Source organism: Centruroides vittatus, unplaced genomic scaffold (genome assembly GCF_030686945.1).
Source record: "Centruroides vittatus isolate TY-2023 unplaced genomic scaffold, ASM3068694v2 contig_424, whole genome shotgun sequence".
Lineage (NCBI taxonomy): Eukaryota > Metazoa > Arthropoda > Arachnida > Scorpiones > Buthidae > Centruroides > Centruroides vittatus.
Window position 1 is genome coordinate 690,222 of NW_027122230.1, and position 17,436 is coordinate 707,657.

At 29.1% G+C, this 17,436-nt stretch overlaps 1 protein-coding gene across 2 annotated transcripts in view; it reads right to left on the reverse strand.

Annotated features, from left to right (window-relative positions):
- Positions 1-287: 287 nt before the first annotated feature.
- Positions 288-17,436, reverse strand: part of LOC136976766 (tyrosine-protein phosphatase non-receptor type 5-like) — a 104,768-nt gene continuing 87,619 nt past the window's right edge. For both annotated transcript variants that reach the window (XM_067272127.1, XM_067272126.1), the window contains exons 12-15: positions 15,700-15,813; positions 11,693-11,853; positions 6,557-6,670; positions 288-1,217 (exon numbers count right to left, since the gene is read on the reverse strand). In XM_067272127.1, coding sequence (XP_067128228.1) covers positions 1,124-1,217; positions 6,557-6,670; positions 11,693-11,853; positions 15,700-15,813 — 483 coding nt within the window. In that variant the 3' untranslated portion in view covers positions 288-1,123. The remainder of the gene's footprint in view (positions 1,218-6,556; positions 6,671-11,692; positions 11,854-15,699; positions 15,814-17,436) is intronic.

The window sequence follows — 17,436 nt, forward strand, 5'->3', positions numbered from 1 at the left end:
GTTTATATAAGAAAACAGAATTAAATGTTATTGCACAGCTTTTTGCATTGAGTTATAAATACTCAATTATTAACAATTTTTATAAATAATTTTTAAACTATTATAATCTTTCATAAAAATATTCCTAAATTTTAGGCAATTTGTTTTTTTTTTGGTTTAAATGAAATTACTATCATAATTTATAGTGTAAAGAAACAATAAAGTTAACAGATACTACTTAAAACAGTTTATTGTTATAAGAATAGTTATATCTCTTAATTAAATGAATTACTCAATATTTTTAATTCTTTTAAATCAAAACTAAGAAAACAAAATAAAATCTAATTTATACTTTGTTAACAATTATTTAAAACAATTTTCTTCAATTAAGACAAATTTAAACTTTGATCAAAAAATATTCCTTTTCATTTTAATTTGGTCCCGATTATGGGAAATAACTTGTGCTGTATATTTGTAAATAGAAGTAAAATAGTTTTAATGATCACACATGTCAGATCTAAATTATAATCATAATGGTAATAGCTTACAGAACTAAACTCTGTAGATATTATATACATAAGAACTGCATTTGAATGTGTCAATAACAAATCTATTATAATATAAATGTAGCTATTTTTTATAATTCTATTCTGTTTATCAACTATGTAAGATATGTAACCATCACTAAAATTCTTAAATTCAATAAATAGTACGAAATATTGTACAGACTATAATACATACTAGTAAGTAAGTTACATTATATTGTTCTAAATATTATATGGAAAATACTATAACTAAATAATATAAAAGAACTTTAAGGCTTCAGCAGTACCAAAAAAAAAAAAAATTCGAAGTTTTCAAGTAAAAACTAATATTAAAGTTTTTGGAATGTTAAGTTATAACAGAAAAATTTAAATACATAATTATTTATATTTAGGTACACATACATACATCAAATGGATTTCAAAATTATTACTACTGCATTCTTATGTGGTTATAATATACATAAAATAATACATGCTTGCTGTGTTGTATTTCTATCATCTCTTGGGCTTTCTTCATTTATAAACTTGAAGTCTTTGCACAGGATGTATTCATGCTACTTGATTTAATATTTGAACAATTCCATGAAAAATTCATTTTTTCATTCTCCAATTTTTTCAGGTATGGAATGTTCAAATAAATGTAAAGCTTGATGAACAAATTCATACTGTTCAGCTGTCTGTACCATTCCACCTCTAAAATAAATATTAATTATTAGATATTTTAAATATGAGCATCAAAATAAATAACGAGCGTAGTAATATCTTTATTAATCTCTCAAATTTGAATAATTTGTAAGTTATTAGAATGAATATTCAAAAAAATGCGTGAATTTCTACATTCAAAATAAAAAGTGTATCAAAATATTAACTTTATACTCAATGGCTGAAATTGTTTTTTTATGTACAAGTATCCCTTGCTTAACATGGTATTTGATTAATGTGTGAAATTAATTGTGGCAATCCCTTTATATACACAGCAGAAGTTTTAATTTATGCACCTTTACTAGCTGTATTTACTTAACACAAATACAATGTTTTGATTAACTTGATTTTGATGTATGTGGTAGGATCAAAGGATTAATTAACTATGTTAATCAGGGGATACCTGTAATATAATGTTTTAAAGAAAAATATTAAAGTACTGCAAATTTAATTGCTTCACTTTAGAATCATTCTTTTTGCAATCAGCAAGTTATCTATTAAAAATGCTTATTATAATAAATAAATATATAAAGGTTGCCCAAATGAAAAGTGAAAAGTGGATACACATCAGAGCTGGCAAATCTAAAAGAAATCTTCATATTTGTTTAAGCAAAGATCCCAGAGTTTCATAAGCAGGTCAATGCCATGACAGTTTTTCAATAGCATTCTGAGTTAATCATTGTGTCTGGTAGCATAAAGTCGACCAACAATAATCCACAGCAGTTGAAAAAAGAAATGCAAAGTTTTCGACCAAAGACTAATATATAACAAATATTTATTGTGACATCATCACAATGCCAGGCTGCAATTTTTAATCATATTTTTTAATTCATTTAATTTAAAATATATGCTCTTCACCTTTAAATTAATGGTCTTGCCCCTATACATCACATTTTTCCTTTAGCAATCAAGTTGTGCCAGACATTTATCTAACTCCTTTCAGGGGAAGTTTTTAATTGAAATAATGTGACTTCTGGTTTTCACTGGAAGTTCATATAGAGTTAACTGAGGCCTCCTGCCCCTAGGGTTTCCTCATCTGGCCTCAGCTTTCATCTATCTAATCCTGTTCTCAAGATTAAGAAAGAACAGACAGGTGGATGACAGTGAGAATTTATAGGTTTCAAATAATTGCAGCCCAATTATTTAGTCAACATCCTTTTCCAGAACTGGGCATCATTATGGACTTACAAGTTTGTGGGGAGGATGAGTGTTTTCATTGCTTGCTCATGTTCTTTGTTTCAGGAGTATAATGGTGACACCATGTTTTGTTTCCTGCAACAATACAAAGGAGGAATTCAGAATCTTCATAGTCTTGTGATCTTTGGTGAAAATTTTCGCCATTCATTGTGCACAGACTTTTCTGAATTGGGGGTGTTTGTGGATGATTGTTTGCACTGTCCCTTTGCTCAAATTTGTGGATGTACTGATTGTGCAAGTTGTAACTTGTCTGCTACTTCTGATTATGTTAGCCACAGCAGTGATTGATGCAGTGGAAATTATTGTGTATGCCTGACCTGGTCTTAGTTTATCCTGCATTGACTTGCAGCCTTCTCTGTAATTCTTGCACCAATTATTCACCGCTGTTCGTCCTAAACAATGTTCACCATAAACATGCTTTGTTATTCTATAGATGTTGCCACTCCTAACTGAACTACCACTCATTGTTCAATTCTGCCAATTACTGGAGATAAAATCTATTTCCAACAATACTTAATGCATAAGGTGGCCTGTCAATTGCTACTTTGCATGATGAAATATGAGATGTTATTTTCAACTGGGGGATCCTTTACACACATACAAAATGGCATATCATATTGCATCTGTTATTAAGTTCTTTTAGAAGGGAGTACTTGCATCGTCTATTGATTCTGATGACTTTATGTAAACAAATCTACCTTATAACAGGAAGTATTATGGCACACTCTTTTGGCAGATTAATTCTATAAATGGATGTAGGGTAGATCCCTAATGCTTGACATCTTTAGAAAGTTCAACTTTTCTGCCATTCTACAAATTTAAACAAGTTTCCTATATGTTTTGACTAACACAGCCATATATATTATATAAATAACTTTTATTTAACTGGAGAAACAGATCCAATCTTCCAGGGATATATGCAGTGCCAATAACAAATAACAGAACAGAAAGACATTTGCAATATATAGGGGTCACTACAAGACCTTTGTATCAACACTCCAAGAGCACATAAACATCAATAAAAAAGAGACGAAACAACACTGTTTTATTCATAGCCTTGGAAGGACAAATACAAGTATACAAATGTACAAGTAGATCAAACCAAACTTATACAGTACAGGTGAAAAAAACAAATATGGCCTATGGAAAAAATTGAAATTTGCCATTTTTTCCCTTAACCACCAAGTAATCAACTATAAAGACAGCAACTCATTGGCCCAGGCATGGAGTGTCTTACATGATATATATTGACATGTTTGTGGTGTGATATTTTTTATAACTAACCAAGCAATAGTAACATATAAGTGCTAAATTTTAAACAGCATGTGAAATTACTGTGAGAATCTGGGATTTAGGAGAAATATTTGTTAAAATTTTATTTTAAAATTTTAACTTAGAAAAATTATCAGTCTTTGACTTCCTCTGATGCAGGGAGAAGAACACTTAGTTCCTTCCAAAATGATGGTTCAAGTATGCTAACCCACTGAAACTATCCCCACAACTGCTCTATTTCTTTCTCTTGAGGAAGTATGACATGATATCCCAATAATCTGATTGTATGTCAATTTTGTATAAAAGATCAAAGGTCACCTTCAGCTCTAGCCTTCTTTAACCATGTACAGTACAGTACTAGTTGTGCTATGTATCTTAAGTATCAAGGCTTTAGCCATTGTTCCCAGTTTGGCACCCTTACTGAGCAACCAATGGATAAATAATTGCTCTTGTTTTACTTTGTGCTTAGTTCCTGTCAAAAACATTCTCTTCAACCAAACAAAGCTACTATTGGTTTCACAGTGCAAGATATTTTAAGGTAATATGACATTTCATATATATAAACTCTTTCTCAATAGAACTAGAGATTGTAGATTGGTATTCTCATCAAATTAATTTGTTGAATTTATACTTATATTAAGTTAGTAATCATTTAGGTACTATTAAACTATATACCTATTATATAACTCATTATTATAATCTCATAGAATAAATATGGTAATTTTATAAACTGTCTAAGTTAGTGCCTAACCCTATGAGGCTCCAGAAGTAAACCAGAAACACATGAAAAAATTAAATTTTGTTATCTTGTATGAATATAGAAAAAAAATAATAGTATTTTGTAAAGCTGCAAAAAAGAAGAAAAACTGTTATAAAAGGAAAAATAGAAATTTCAAGTCCATAAAAGGACATGTTTGGAAGAAATTATCAGAAAAACTGTATTTCTCATATTAAAACAATAGAATAATGTAAGTCCTAAGATCAACCATCTTTTGATAGGAATCAAATTGACAGACAATGTTGACTCATCCAGTGATCTGAGTTCTAATCTTGTTACACTTACTAATGAGTGAAGATCAATTAGAAAGTGGAGGTGAGTCAGATTGACCTATTGAAATGTTCAATCTAAGACCAAAAAAAATTATAAAAGTGGCAATTTCAAGGTCACGGAGAGTGTCTTCACCTGCCTTGGTCATTCTGTACCTCATTCTTAAAACAAAAGAAGATATTTGATGTCATCGATCCAGCCACATTTTGCCACCCAATTACACCCCGGGGCCGTCAATCTCGAGAAGACCAGAGGACGTGAATCTGCTAAGAGATGGAAAACTTTGTTATTGTAACCTGGTTTATTGTACAAAAAAAATGCTTAACTGTTGTAACTGGAGAGTTGTCTCTGTCATCAACATTCTCACCCATGTTTCGACACCACTTGGACATCCTGCTGTTACACATGGTTCAATGGAATTTACAGGAGTTGTGAGGTCAATCAGGTTAGATCACATTTTCAACCACTCAGAAGATAAATTAATTTTTATGCATCTTAGTCTGCAACCTTAGACTAAGTGGTGTCAGGACCCTGATAGAGAGATCCTACCATAATCTTGGATTTGAATCACCATGTCACAGAAGTCTGAAAATAGAGGCTCCCTCTTCTGTATGTAAACTTTGTTATTAAATTGGAACATAGAAGAGTAACATAAAATATGAAATAGTTAAAAAAAATCTGATGGTGGCATTTTGTATATCTTATTTTATGTAACAAGAAGTCCCTGGAGCAAAAACATGGCTGGATTCTAATGGATGGATATAACAACTTAAAGTCTAGTACCAAAAAGTAACTGCACAGGAGACCTGTTTTAATGCCTCTATTAGTTCATTGGAGTTTTTGATGGTGTGTTGTAGTTATCCAAGTGGGTGAAAACTACTTGAATGACTACTAGATTCATGAATGTCTCTCTCTAATCTGAGGGTAGGGGATTGCATCTTATCTACTAAGGCCAAGGCCTTGGGTCATCTGATTAGAAGACATCCCCTGCATTCTTCATGAACTTTTGAAACAGGAGGGACACAAAATGCAAAACCTCTAAAGAAGATGAAAGTGGAGGCAACTTAAGTGTAGGAAAATTTTAGAAAGTGATCATGAAAGTACACCTGAATGTGTGAATTCCGATGATGATGACTTGGATAATGCACAAATTAGTGACATATTATCTTGTATTTTTTTCCTAGTTTCCTAATTACTTAATATAAACTTGAAAAAATATATAATTTTGTTCAAATAAATAAAACATATGATAATGAAAAAAATAATAGTAATATATTATTTAATCTGAAATCAAAAACAATCTGTCTGCAGGATGCATCATGCTTGTTAAAATAATGGTCGCACCTGGTTAAAGGTGTGACCAGATGGAACCCATATTTATGGTTAAAATCAATAAAATTTTGATAAATGAGTGGCACTCAAATGAAGTAAAATCAATTAATCATACAGAAATCTGTTCAAATTACAGTTAACAGGTTTAAACATACTATAATACTAAAATGATACTAATGTGAATTAACGCATTTTGCTTCAGAGTTCCTGATTTATACTTCGAATCTAATGCACACTTCATTTCTGAGTTCTCAAAAAGTCAAAAAGGGTGCATGTTAAAATCAAAAACTGCACACCATCATTAATTGTAGAGAGAGTAGTAATCTTATATCATTGCTCAGAAGGATCCTTCCTTTCTATCTCACCATCCTTCTTCCCTTCCCCTCTCCTTCTGCTGGCTAAACACTTTGTGTATGGCCATTGTCTTTTGTTAAATAAAATAATATATATCTAATGACAAAGTTTAAAAAAGTTTTCTTACCTGTCTAACCTGAGAGCACAAACTATTCCTAATACATCAACCATATTTTCTTCCCAAAGCTGCTGAATTCCAATACTTGTTGCAATAAAGCATCCTGTTCTCCCTATTCCAGCACTGTAAAAATTAAAAGTAAATAATTTTAATTAATACAATATAATTTACAAATTTCATTCTTCTGTGTTTTATGTTTACATTATAACTAAATTTATATATAGTGCAGTCACAGTTTATGAAACTATCTCATTACTGACAACTTCTTGTAAATAAGGAGATTTCCTATTTATTTGTAGGGTCAGAACTTTAATCTTGCTCTCATAACACAATCTCCTTGCCCATGTTTTCCAAATAAAAATACAGTCATGGGCGTAGCCAGGAAGGGGCACGGGTGGGCACAGCCCCCCCAGTTAACCTGGTGCCCCTCTCCAGAAAATTACAGTGCGGCCCCCCAGTTAACCTGTTGCCCCTCCCAGAAAATTACAGCTTCTACTAGGCCCCTCCCATAACAAAATCCTGGCTATGCCAATGAATACAGTGTTACAAAATGTTTGTTTATTTATCTACCAATGGTTCTAAATGAACCTTTATAAATACCAGAAAATCCAGGAAAAGAAAGTTTATATAATTAAACAAACATTTTCAACAATTTTGAAATTATCATCTTCAGATTGTAGGATAAATATGGGAAATAAAACTTAAATATTTTTAAAAACAAACACATCCAAATTCTATTGGATAGAATATATATGTAATAACATATGATTCCACTAGGCAGTGATTTGTAAATAAAATCAAAAAAGATTTTCATATAAGGATCTCAAGGCATGGGAAAATGTGTTTGTCTCCTTGTAATTGATGACCAGTTCTTTAAAGAAAGCTTATAAATCTCCATTCTTTCACAATGTTTTAAGTGGGACAAGTTATAGGTAAAATGAATGATGCAGGCTTGATAATATGTAATATCTATGTCATTCTCCAATACATACAAACTTAAGCTGGTGGAAAAATTTTGGACTTATTTACAAACCATTGTCCAGTGGATTAATGCCAGTTATTACATATATATTCTATCCAATAAAACTTGGACATATTCGTTTTTAAAAAAGATTCAAGTTCTATATTCCATACTTATTCTAAAATCTGAAGATTACAATTTCAAAATTGTTCAGAAAGTTTGTTTGTATAATTAAACTTTATGTTTTGCTGGTCTTTATGAAACTATAACATCTTATTCAGTTATTAAGAGACATTGTTTAAAATAAATTAAAGTGTTGATTATGTTATTTGCCAATATAATAGAGAAATGCAAAATGCAAATATGACACACAAATTATCAAACATTCTTATATAAGCTTCAAGAGAAGCAAATACATAAATTATCAGACATTTCTTTATTTAATGGCAAGAAAAAATAGTTAAGATAATAAGTAATCAGCAAACAAGTAAAATAAAAATGTTTTAATTAATAAACACTGATGGAAGGATCTGTATTGTAAACAAAATTCACTAAACTGCATACTCCAACTCCTAGCAAATAAAGATCCTGTTCTCCATTCATTGTTCTTTACCAATATTCAGTCACTTAAACTATACCATCAATTGTTTGGTTTTCTGTTATTCCCTCTTTGCTAAATAAATTAAATTCAAAACTTTGAAAAATATATTTCTTACTAAACAAATGCTCTTATCTTTCATGTTTAGATTCAGCTTCTGTTGCTAGAATTTGTCAGGGCTTTCTAGATATATTTAAACACATTACAGTGGAACCCTGCTTAGCAAGCATAATTCGTTCCAGAATCTTACTCGTAATGCAAAACACTCGTTACGCAAAACAATTTTTTCCATATAAATTAATGTGAGATTTGGGAAATTGTTTTTGGTGGAATGTTAGCAAAAAGTCAAATTATAAGAAACTTTTCTTCATTTCATCTGTCTCCCATGGAATTAAACAAAAGACAATCAAATGTTGTTTTAATGATCAACAAATGTCTAGGGAAACACATGTTAGTAGGAGGTCTTCAAAACAACCAGCACCCTTTCTCATCAACGTAAGAGAGTATTGGGGAGTAATCATAACAAATTGTCAATAGATGGGAACGTCGACATACCCATTCCACATATTTCTTGGAAAAAGTCCTAATCACTTTAAGATATTAAACTCCCATTTTAGTTCAGTCATCTCAACATTGAAATCCAAATCAAGAATAATCAAAATGGTAGGAACAGTCTCACCTGAAACATACCAATTTTATAAAATTGATGTTATGTCGTTATTTCCATCTGTCCCACACTTTGATGTAATAATACTTGCTAATACACTTTTACTACAAAAATCCTACACAATTAAACAGGTGTTTAACATTTGGAAAGCCATCTTTCTAATAACTGAACATAATTATTTCAAGTTCAATGGTCAATATTTCTTACAAAAAGCTGGGTGTCCCCATGGGCTCACCTCTTTTGGCAATTCTAGCTGAGTTGATTATGAGAAACATCATATTCAGTCTTCTCTTCACCACTTGCAGTCCATTATCAATGTATATAAGTTATAAAATGAGATATCTTAACAGCTTGGGAATTGTCAACTTTTGTTAAATTCCTGTTAGATGTTTACCCCTGCATCTCATTCTCTGTCAAAAAGAACAAGACAGGAAAAAAAGTAAATGTTTTCCACCATTTTTTTTTTTTGGTATAATTTCCCAGAGATGGAGAGTTGAAATCAAGAATAGAATCTTTTTATGGGAGTCAGAAAACTTAGACTCTCAACTCCTTACATGTGGATCTTTAAAATATTTTAAAGTTTTTAAAAGCCATTAATGCCATTATTTTGACATTTTTAAGGTTAAAGTATGTAAAATACAATTCTAATGTTAAAACTTTTCTAATGAGTCATTGTATTTTATTTTAGTAACTTTGATAAATAAAATGCAAAGTATAACCTTAAATATGGGTTTGAGATTCACCTTTAGAGGATAAATTCCAGATTTTGGAAAAAATAAAGATTTGTTCAGTTTCTAAACACATTACTATTTATTATTTTTTAAAATTCAAATATTTTTTTGTTTTTTTGTTGAAAACAGTTTTGTGAAGCCCATTAATCTCATTCTGCTCTTAGAGAACTAAAATTCAAAAACAAATTGCAGCCTACTTCATTAAACAAACTACTAATTAATTAGTAATGAAAGGAATCTGGAGTCAATAGTTGTGTGTTTTTCTGCCAATTCCCTATCCTTGTGATTTCCTGCATCCATTTCCAATGTAAAGGCTCTATTTCATCTGGACTTTACACCAAAAACCAGTTCATCATATCAAATTCTCAAATATGGAATACTTGTAAATTTTAAATCATCAAAATTCTTAATTTTTTGAATTTGTTTTTATTTTAAAATAATCACAATTGTACAGATTGACTCAAACTTTCAGATCATTCTGTATATAAATATATTTGAGTGTACCTCAAAATGTAATTGCTTTATAAATAAAAAAATAAAACACATTTTGTATATATATTATTACACATAGCTGTAACCCGTCAGCAGAAGTAAAAAAAGTTGTTTTTACTTGAAACTATGATTTATTGAACTATAAATTTGTTTTATCACATTTTTTTCATAAGGACTGTTGTCTCTTAATAAATTTTCTTCATTGTCTGGATCTAAAATATAAACTTTTAATAAACTTAAATTTATAACAAAATGATGAAAATAAAAAGTTGTATAATTGCATAAGTGTGATTACATATTGATGTGATAAGCCCTTAATAATAATAATTATGAATCTGTATTTTATTAATTTGCAAAATCATAACAATAAATGGGTAAAAAGTTTTAAAAATTAAAATGTAATTCAAATGTTATGTACGCTCTGCCTGAAGATGACAATTTGAAACGTCAAAAGTATTTGTTTGTAGTTAGAAACTTTTCAAGTAAACAATTTTAATTCTGAAAGACATTGTAGTTTATTCTTAATCTAAGTTTTATGCCATTAACAAACATACATTGGTTACTGGCACTATAATATGACAATAATTATTGCTATTTATCAAAATTTATCAATTATCAATATATCAACTGAATCTTGATATCAAGACCAATATCAGTACAAATTTTAAAATTTTGTTTTAGGAAAGCCATACATGATAATTAAATTTCATGAGAAAGTAAAACAAGTTGTTGAGAACAATTTTAAAATTAGATCATTCTCCATATAACTACATTTCTTTGAAAAATTACTTTAATGGAGAAACCAAAAAATTTTCTAAGAACAATTTTTTGATTTTAGCAATCTTATAAATATAGTTCTTAAGTTATACCATTTCAAGACATTGTCAGTGCATTTGCAATTAATGATATTTAAAAAAAATGAATAAAACAACTTAAGTTTAATTATTAGAAAGGTAATTCTTAATTTGAAAACTTTACTGTTTTGTTTTTGCAGTTTTATAAGTGCTGAAATAGAAGATACGATTGCCATGAAGGATCAATGTTGGAAATAAGCTACCCTTAAATGGATACAACAAAACTCAGCATTTATGGCTAGATTCTGATTCTTGTATGTCTGGAGATAAGTTTGGCTAGGTCTATTTTATATAATATATTTTAGTCTATAAGATTAAAATGAATCTTTCCTCTAAAAATATCTAAATTATTAATTAATTATAATAATTATGAGAGTTTCCATGAGATAACTACAACCGGCAAATTAAATTTTTTCCAGAACAAATTAATAGGTAAAATTAACATGAAATTTACCAAAAAATCTAATACATTACAAGATATGGTAGAAATGAGGAAAAAATACAATAAAAATGTACAAACAACATTTACTTTAATTTGTTTAAAAATTTTTATAATCAATAAGTATTGTCACATAAATTACATTTTACAAAAGTTAATTCAAAACTTATAATCTGAATATAACTAAATCTATGCCTTATAACATGTATATAATTATCAATAGTTAAATATCCAAATTAAAAAATCAGATAAGCCTGTTACATTTAAATTATTACTACAAATAATTATTTAGTTACTGAAAAATTTCTATAATTTATACATGAATATATCAAATGAAAAAACTGATTAAAAAATTATATTGGAAACTAAATTAGTTTTTAATTTATTACTTAAATTTTAGTACCTGCAATGAACAACAGTTGGGCCTTTAGAAACTTTATTATCACGACGAAATGCTTCTACTTCAAGAGCCATAGACAACAATTGTTTAGCAGTACTTGGAGCTTTATGATCAGGCCAAGCTGTATACCAGAAATGAAGAACTTGATGCATTTCTTCCTCATGCTTAAAATATTTAAAAACATACCTTTTATTATTCAAAAAGCATGAATTCTTTTCACAAAATCTGATAAAATAAGGAACAATTATTTAATCTAATAAAAATTTCATCAAAAATAATGAAATAGAAATAATTTCATTATTTTTGATGAAATTTTTAGTAATAATTATTACTGATTCAATGATCACATTAATTAGAATAATATGCAACTTTGATTTCAACAATTATTAAAAATTACAGAACAACTTTTATAAACTGGAAAAATTTTATCACGTTTGTTTATTCTTACAAAGCCATTATTAAAATCAAAATATCAAATTCAAATAAAACAAACAGAAAATAAATTGCTTTACACTTTTGATAAGTTTAGATTAAAAAAAAAATTACTGTACTTTAATTGGGATAAATATTTTTACAACTTTATGTTTAGATTCATAACAAACTCTAAGTTGGCATCATAAAGTGATAATATTAAAAATTATAATAGTTGATACCTGAACTTTTTGCACCAATTATCCAATTTACATATAATACATTTCTCACTTAACAGTATTAATTGGCTGAAAATCAAGTAATGTTTAAAAGTATAGGGTGTCACAAATTAAATTTGACATTTTCCAACTGGCTACAACAAAAACTATTCATCAGAAAGTCATGAAAGTTTGGGAATGCTTTAATGACATGATTGGAATTTTTTCTAAAGCAAAAAAAGTTAGTTCTAAAACCACAACTAGATGGTGCTTTTCAAGCTGAAATAGTAGCATATTGGTATGCAAGATTGCCAGACTTGAATCCATGCAATTTTTGGCTCTTAAGCTATCTCAAAGACTTGGTCTATCATGATCCCATAACATTGTTGTCAGACCTTAAGGACGGCATAGCATAGCATGCCATGTGCATAACATTCCAAGGCAATACACTGCATGCAACTGTTTATCAAGCTGTTTTAGACTTTCAGATGATAGCAGACAATAGTGGCCATCATGTTTTGAATATGTTTTGTTCACATTGGACAGATAACAATGAGATACATAAATTACATTCTGTATAAAGCTATAATATGCCCTCTATTGGTAGTTTTTGGAACCAAATATTTTTGTTCTAGAAAAAATTCCCATCATCTCCATTAAGGAATTCCCAAACTTTCATGACTTTCTGATGAATGGTTTTTGCTGTAGCCAGTTGGGAAATGCCAAGTTTAGTTTGGGACACCCTATACATTTATATTGTGAAAACATACTAAAAAAAATTGGAAGGTCAAATTTAACACGATTCCAATACTTTCCTTTTTTGGGCTGTAATTTTAGAAAATTGTAGACCTATAAATTCCCACTGTCATCCGTCTGTCTGTCTTCCTTTAATCTTGAAAACAGAGTTAGATAGATGAAAGCCAAGACCATTTATGGAAAGATTAGAGCAGTAAACCCTGATTAACTATATATATAAACTTCCAATGGAAACTGGAAGCCATGTTATTTCAATTCAAAAATTTTTCCCTAAAAGGATTTAGATAGATGATTGGCATAACCCTATTGCTAACAGAGAAATTATGATGTACAGGGGCAAGACACTACTAATATGAGATAAGAACATATATTTTAAATGAAATAAATTTTAAAAATATGATTAAAAATTGCAGCCCGGCATTATGATAATGTCGCAATAAGTAATTGCTCATTATGTATACATAACAGCCAGGAAACTAAAATGCTAGAATTATTTTTGTATGTTTATATTCAAATTTTTGTAACATTTTAAAGTTGAACACTATTTTAGCATATTTTCAAATACTAAATATAAATGAATCATGTTCACTCTAGCATTGAACCTTTACCTTTGATTTGATGGAATATGGCAGTGTAACATATGTACAATCTGATAAAAGTGGATTCCTCCCAGAAGAACTTTGTGAGAAACGGGCCTCTAGGTGTTAGATGCATAAAGAAATCCTGGAATACTCCATGCAGCTAGCTCCCTGGTCAGGTGCAAATCTGAATACTGGTGTGCTGTGGTTATATTCACTTGGTCACTATTGGGCTAAATCTTTACCTTTAGCAAATGTTTTTGGGTTCATTCATAACCTTTCCATAAGCTTTAAAGATCAAACCCTGAAGAATGGTTATTAATATATCCTTTTTCAGGATCTTTACCTGCCATTTTTTACCAGGGTTTTTACCTTACCATTAAAACTCTCTACTCAATAACTTAAAACTGGTATAAATTAATTTAAACACATACAAGACATCTACACCAACATACTTCAAATTACTAATTTTAATAACGTTTTCATCTGTACAACAGACATCTTCAAGTATATATAATGCAGAATAAAATAGACAAATTAAAATCAAACAAGGTTTTACGAACACATTATAAATTCCTTGAATTAGTAATTTGAGGTATGCTGGTGTAGGTGTCTTATTTAAAACTCTTTACCTTTAGCTTTCAGATGAAAGCTAAAGATAAAGTTTTAATGCCAGAGTGAATAAAAGTTGTTTTAGATAAGTGATACATGTAGCAATGACATTTTTAAAACATAAAACAGGAAAAGATGACTTCATGAGTATATATTAGAAAGAAAAAACTCAATTCTCTACTCTCTTCTATTCAGTTTGTTATATTGTCAAATGTAATTGATTGGAAGATGAGCTGATAAAATCTTGACAAGTATGCTTAATCAAGTTAAATGCTTTAACACTAGTAATTGATTGTTTTTACTGTCATGACTAGGTGCATAGACAGACCCTGGGCATTACTGACATCGATCTTTATTTGGGAATAGCCTGTTAACTTGTACACACCTTGTTTATAAGTTAACACCACCTTACAAGATATCCCAGAAGTAATAAAAAACAACACCTTAAAAAGTTCCAGCAATAAATTAATTTAATAATAACGTTTTCGACTATCTTAAATAGCCATCTTCAGTTAAACGAACTCAAACAGAAAGAATGCCGAAAATAGAATATAGGCAATGCAAACATTCAAAAGTTCAAATTAAATTCCAATGCAAAAACACAGTCATGTATTAGAAAGCACATGCACATATTTATGTTTTCTAATACGCGACTGTGTTTTTGCATTGGAATTTAATTTGAACTTTTGAATGTTTGCATTGCCTATATTTTATTTTCGGCATTCTTTCTGTTTGAGTTCGTTTAACTGAAGATGGCTATTTAAGATAGTCGAAAACGTTATTATTAAATTAATTTATTGCTGGAACTTTTTAAGGTGTTGTTTTTTATTACTTCTGGGATATCTTGTAAGGTGGTGTTAACTTATAAACAAGGTGTGTACAAGTTAACAGGCTATTCCCAAATAAAGATCGATGTCAGTAATGTCCAGGGTCTGTCTATGCACCTAGTTGTGACAGTAAAAACAGATAAAAGAAGACATGGTTTCAGAATACATAACTAGTAACTGAGTTTTTCCATTCTAAGAACATTTTTGTTGTATAATGTGCTTCTTGTTTGATTTCAATAATCTTCAAGTGTTTATACTTCGAACTATTGGAATACCTTTTCCCAAACTTATCACAATGACCACAAATTACATAAAGTGATTGTTTTTTCATTTTAGTTTCTTCCTATGTATTACTGAGAAATGCAATACTGAATACTGATTATTAAAAACACTCCAAAAATCTTTAAAAACTGCATTAACTGCTTTAATTCATAAATTTATTTTACTTATTGTAAATTCTATTAAATATTGAAAGATACAACCATACATAATCAGTGTTTTATGATTATTTCCTTTTAAATTCAAATATTAAATAGAAAAAACAAAAACATCTACTGTCATAAGTCATTTTTAAAGATTTGAAGGAAAGTGTTAAAATACACATTTACCTTTAACAATAGTTCTCTAATAGTATATCCATCTTTTGGAACAACCTTCATCACCTTTACTTCAATTCCATCATAACATCCATAATAATCTGGTATATATGGTTCACATTTCACCTACAAAAGTTTTAAATATTTATTACACATAAATTATTTAACTTCTAAACTAGTTTCAAATAATAAACTCTTCTGTTAAAATTAATTTTTTGTTCAAAAATAGTAAACACTGGTTAATGATTGATTAAAAAAATACAGATCAATGTTAACCTTTAATAGTTTGCACTCCAATATATAAATTACTCAGTCACATTTGTAAGAAATCCTAATTATTAATCAATTCTACTTTATTCACTAATTCCTTGTAAATAGATGATTTTATTGACTATCATGGGCAATCTTACATTTCTTTTGCCTGATTGTTCAAATTTTTTCCAATGAAACATTTACTGGCAGCTTTATGTATAAACATCATTAAGCTCAATGTATTAATAATAAACCAAACAATTGCCAAAATAAGAGATGGTGCCTAACATCTACTTCTAATACCAAATTACTTAGTATCTAATAATTAATAGTAGAAAAAAATAGCCTGATTAATTACAGCAATCATTTGGTTTATTGGCAGCTGTGATGTGGGTGAAACAACCTGATGACATTGCAACCTGATTTATTACTACAGCTTTCCCCAACCTAATTACTATTTAAGTAATACTAATAAATAAGATTTATTAAACTTTAGGGTTGTCTTCTGCTTGTCTATTTTTCTGGTTTCTGAGTTATTTTTAATTGGTAAGACATTGTCTTAGCAAAAAAAAATTATCTTAACCACTAGCAGTTTATCTATTGCTACCAACAGTCACAATCAGGTTGTAAAGGTAAAATTTAGACATTTTGAAAAATAAAAAAACTTTTTTGACAATTAACTCAACAACGATTTTTTACAGTTCAGTCTTGTAGGTAATTACCATCAATATCAATTACATCTTGTCACCTTTACTACAAACTTTCAATCCCATGAGTATAGAAAAAATGGATTTGGCTTTAAAGTTTCAAATGTCATTCTCAAAAGAGTATTGTCATTAAACTGTATATTGGCAATATGGTTCTGTAGAACACAAACTAGATGGTAGTCAATTGGCACCAGGTCTGGGATACACAACCAACCAATACCAGCAAATATGAAACTAATAAACAAAACTATTTACTAACATTTTCGTCTGTTTAAAACAGACATCATCAGGCACATAATGCAGAACAAAACAGCTACATTAAAATTGTATGCGTTATACAAACAATTTACAAGTTCAAATTAAAATTATATCCAGAACAAACATGTACAGTTTAAAATTAAATTTTGAACAATATATATATATATATATATGTTACTGTGAATGACCGATATCTGAGAGAATGTCAGCATTCACACAGTCGTTTCGTGTATGTACGAAATATTTGCTAAATATCATTATTTCTCACTACACCGGCAAATGTCGACATTCAGCATGCACTGATGGTAAATGTTGAATAAAAATATTTTTATTACGTTAAGACAAAAATGCAACTTTTTAATATGTCAAAATAAGAGAAAGCTTAAGTAACAGCACATGTAAATAAACTGATGAACCTAAAATGAACAGCACATTCTTAATCAGAAAAGAAAAATAATACCAATAATAAACTTACACATAAATTATGTAATTAACATTATACAATCTTATTTATTGCAACAATTTAAACTGT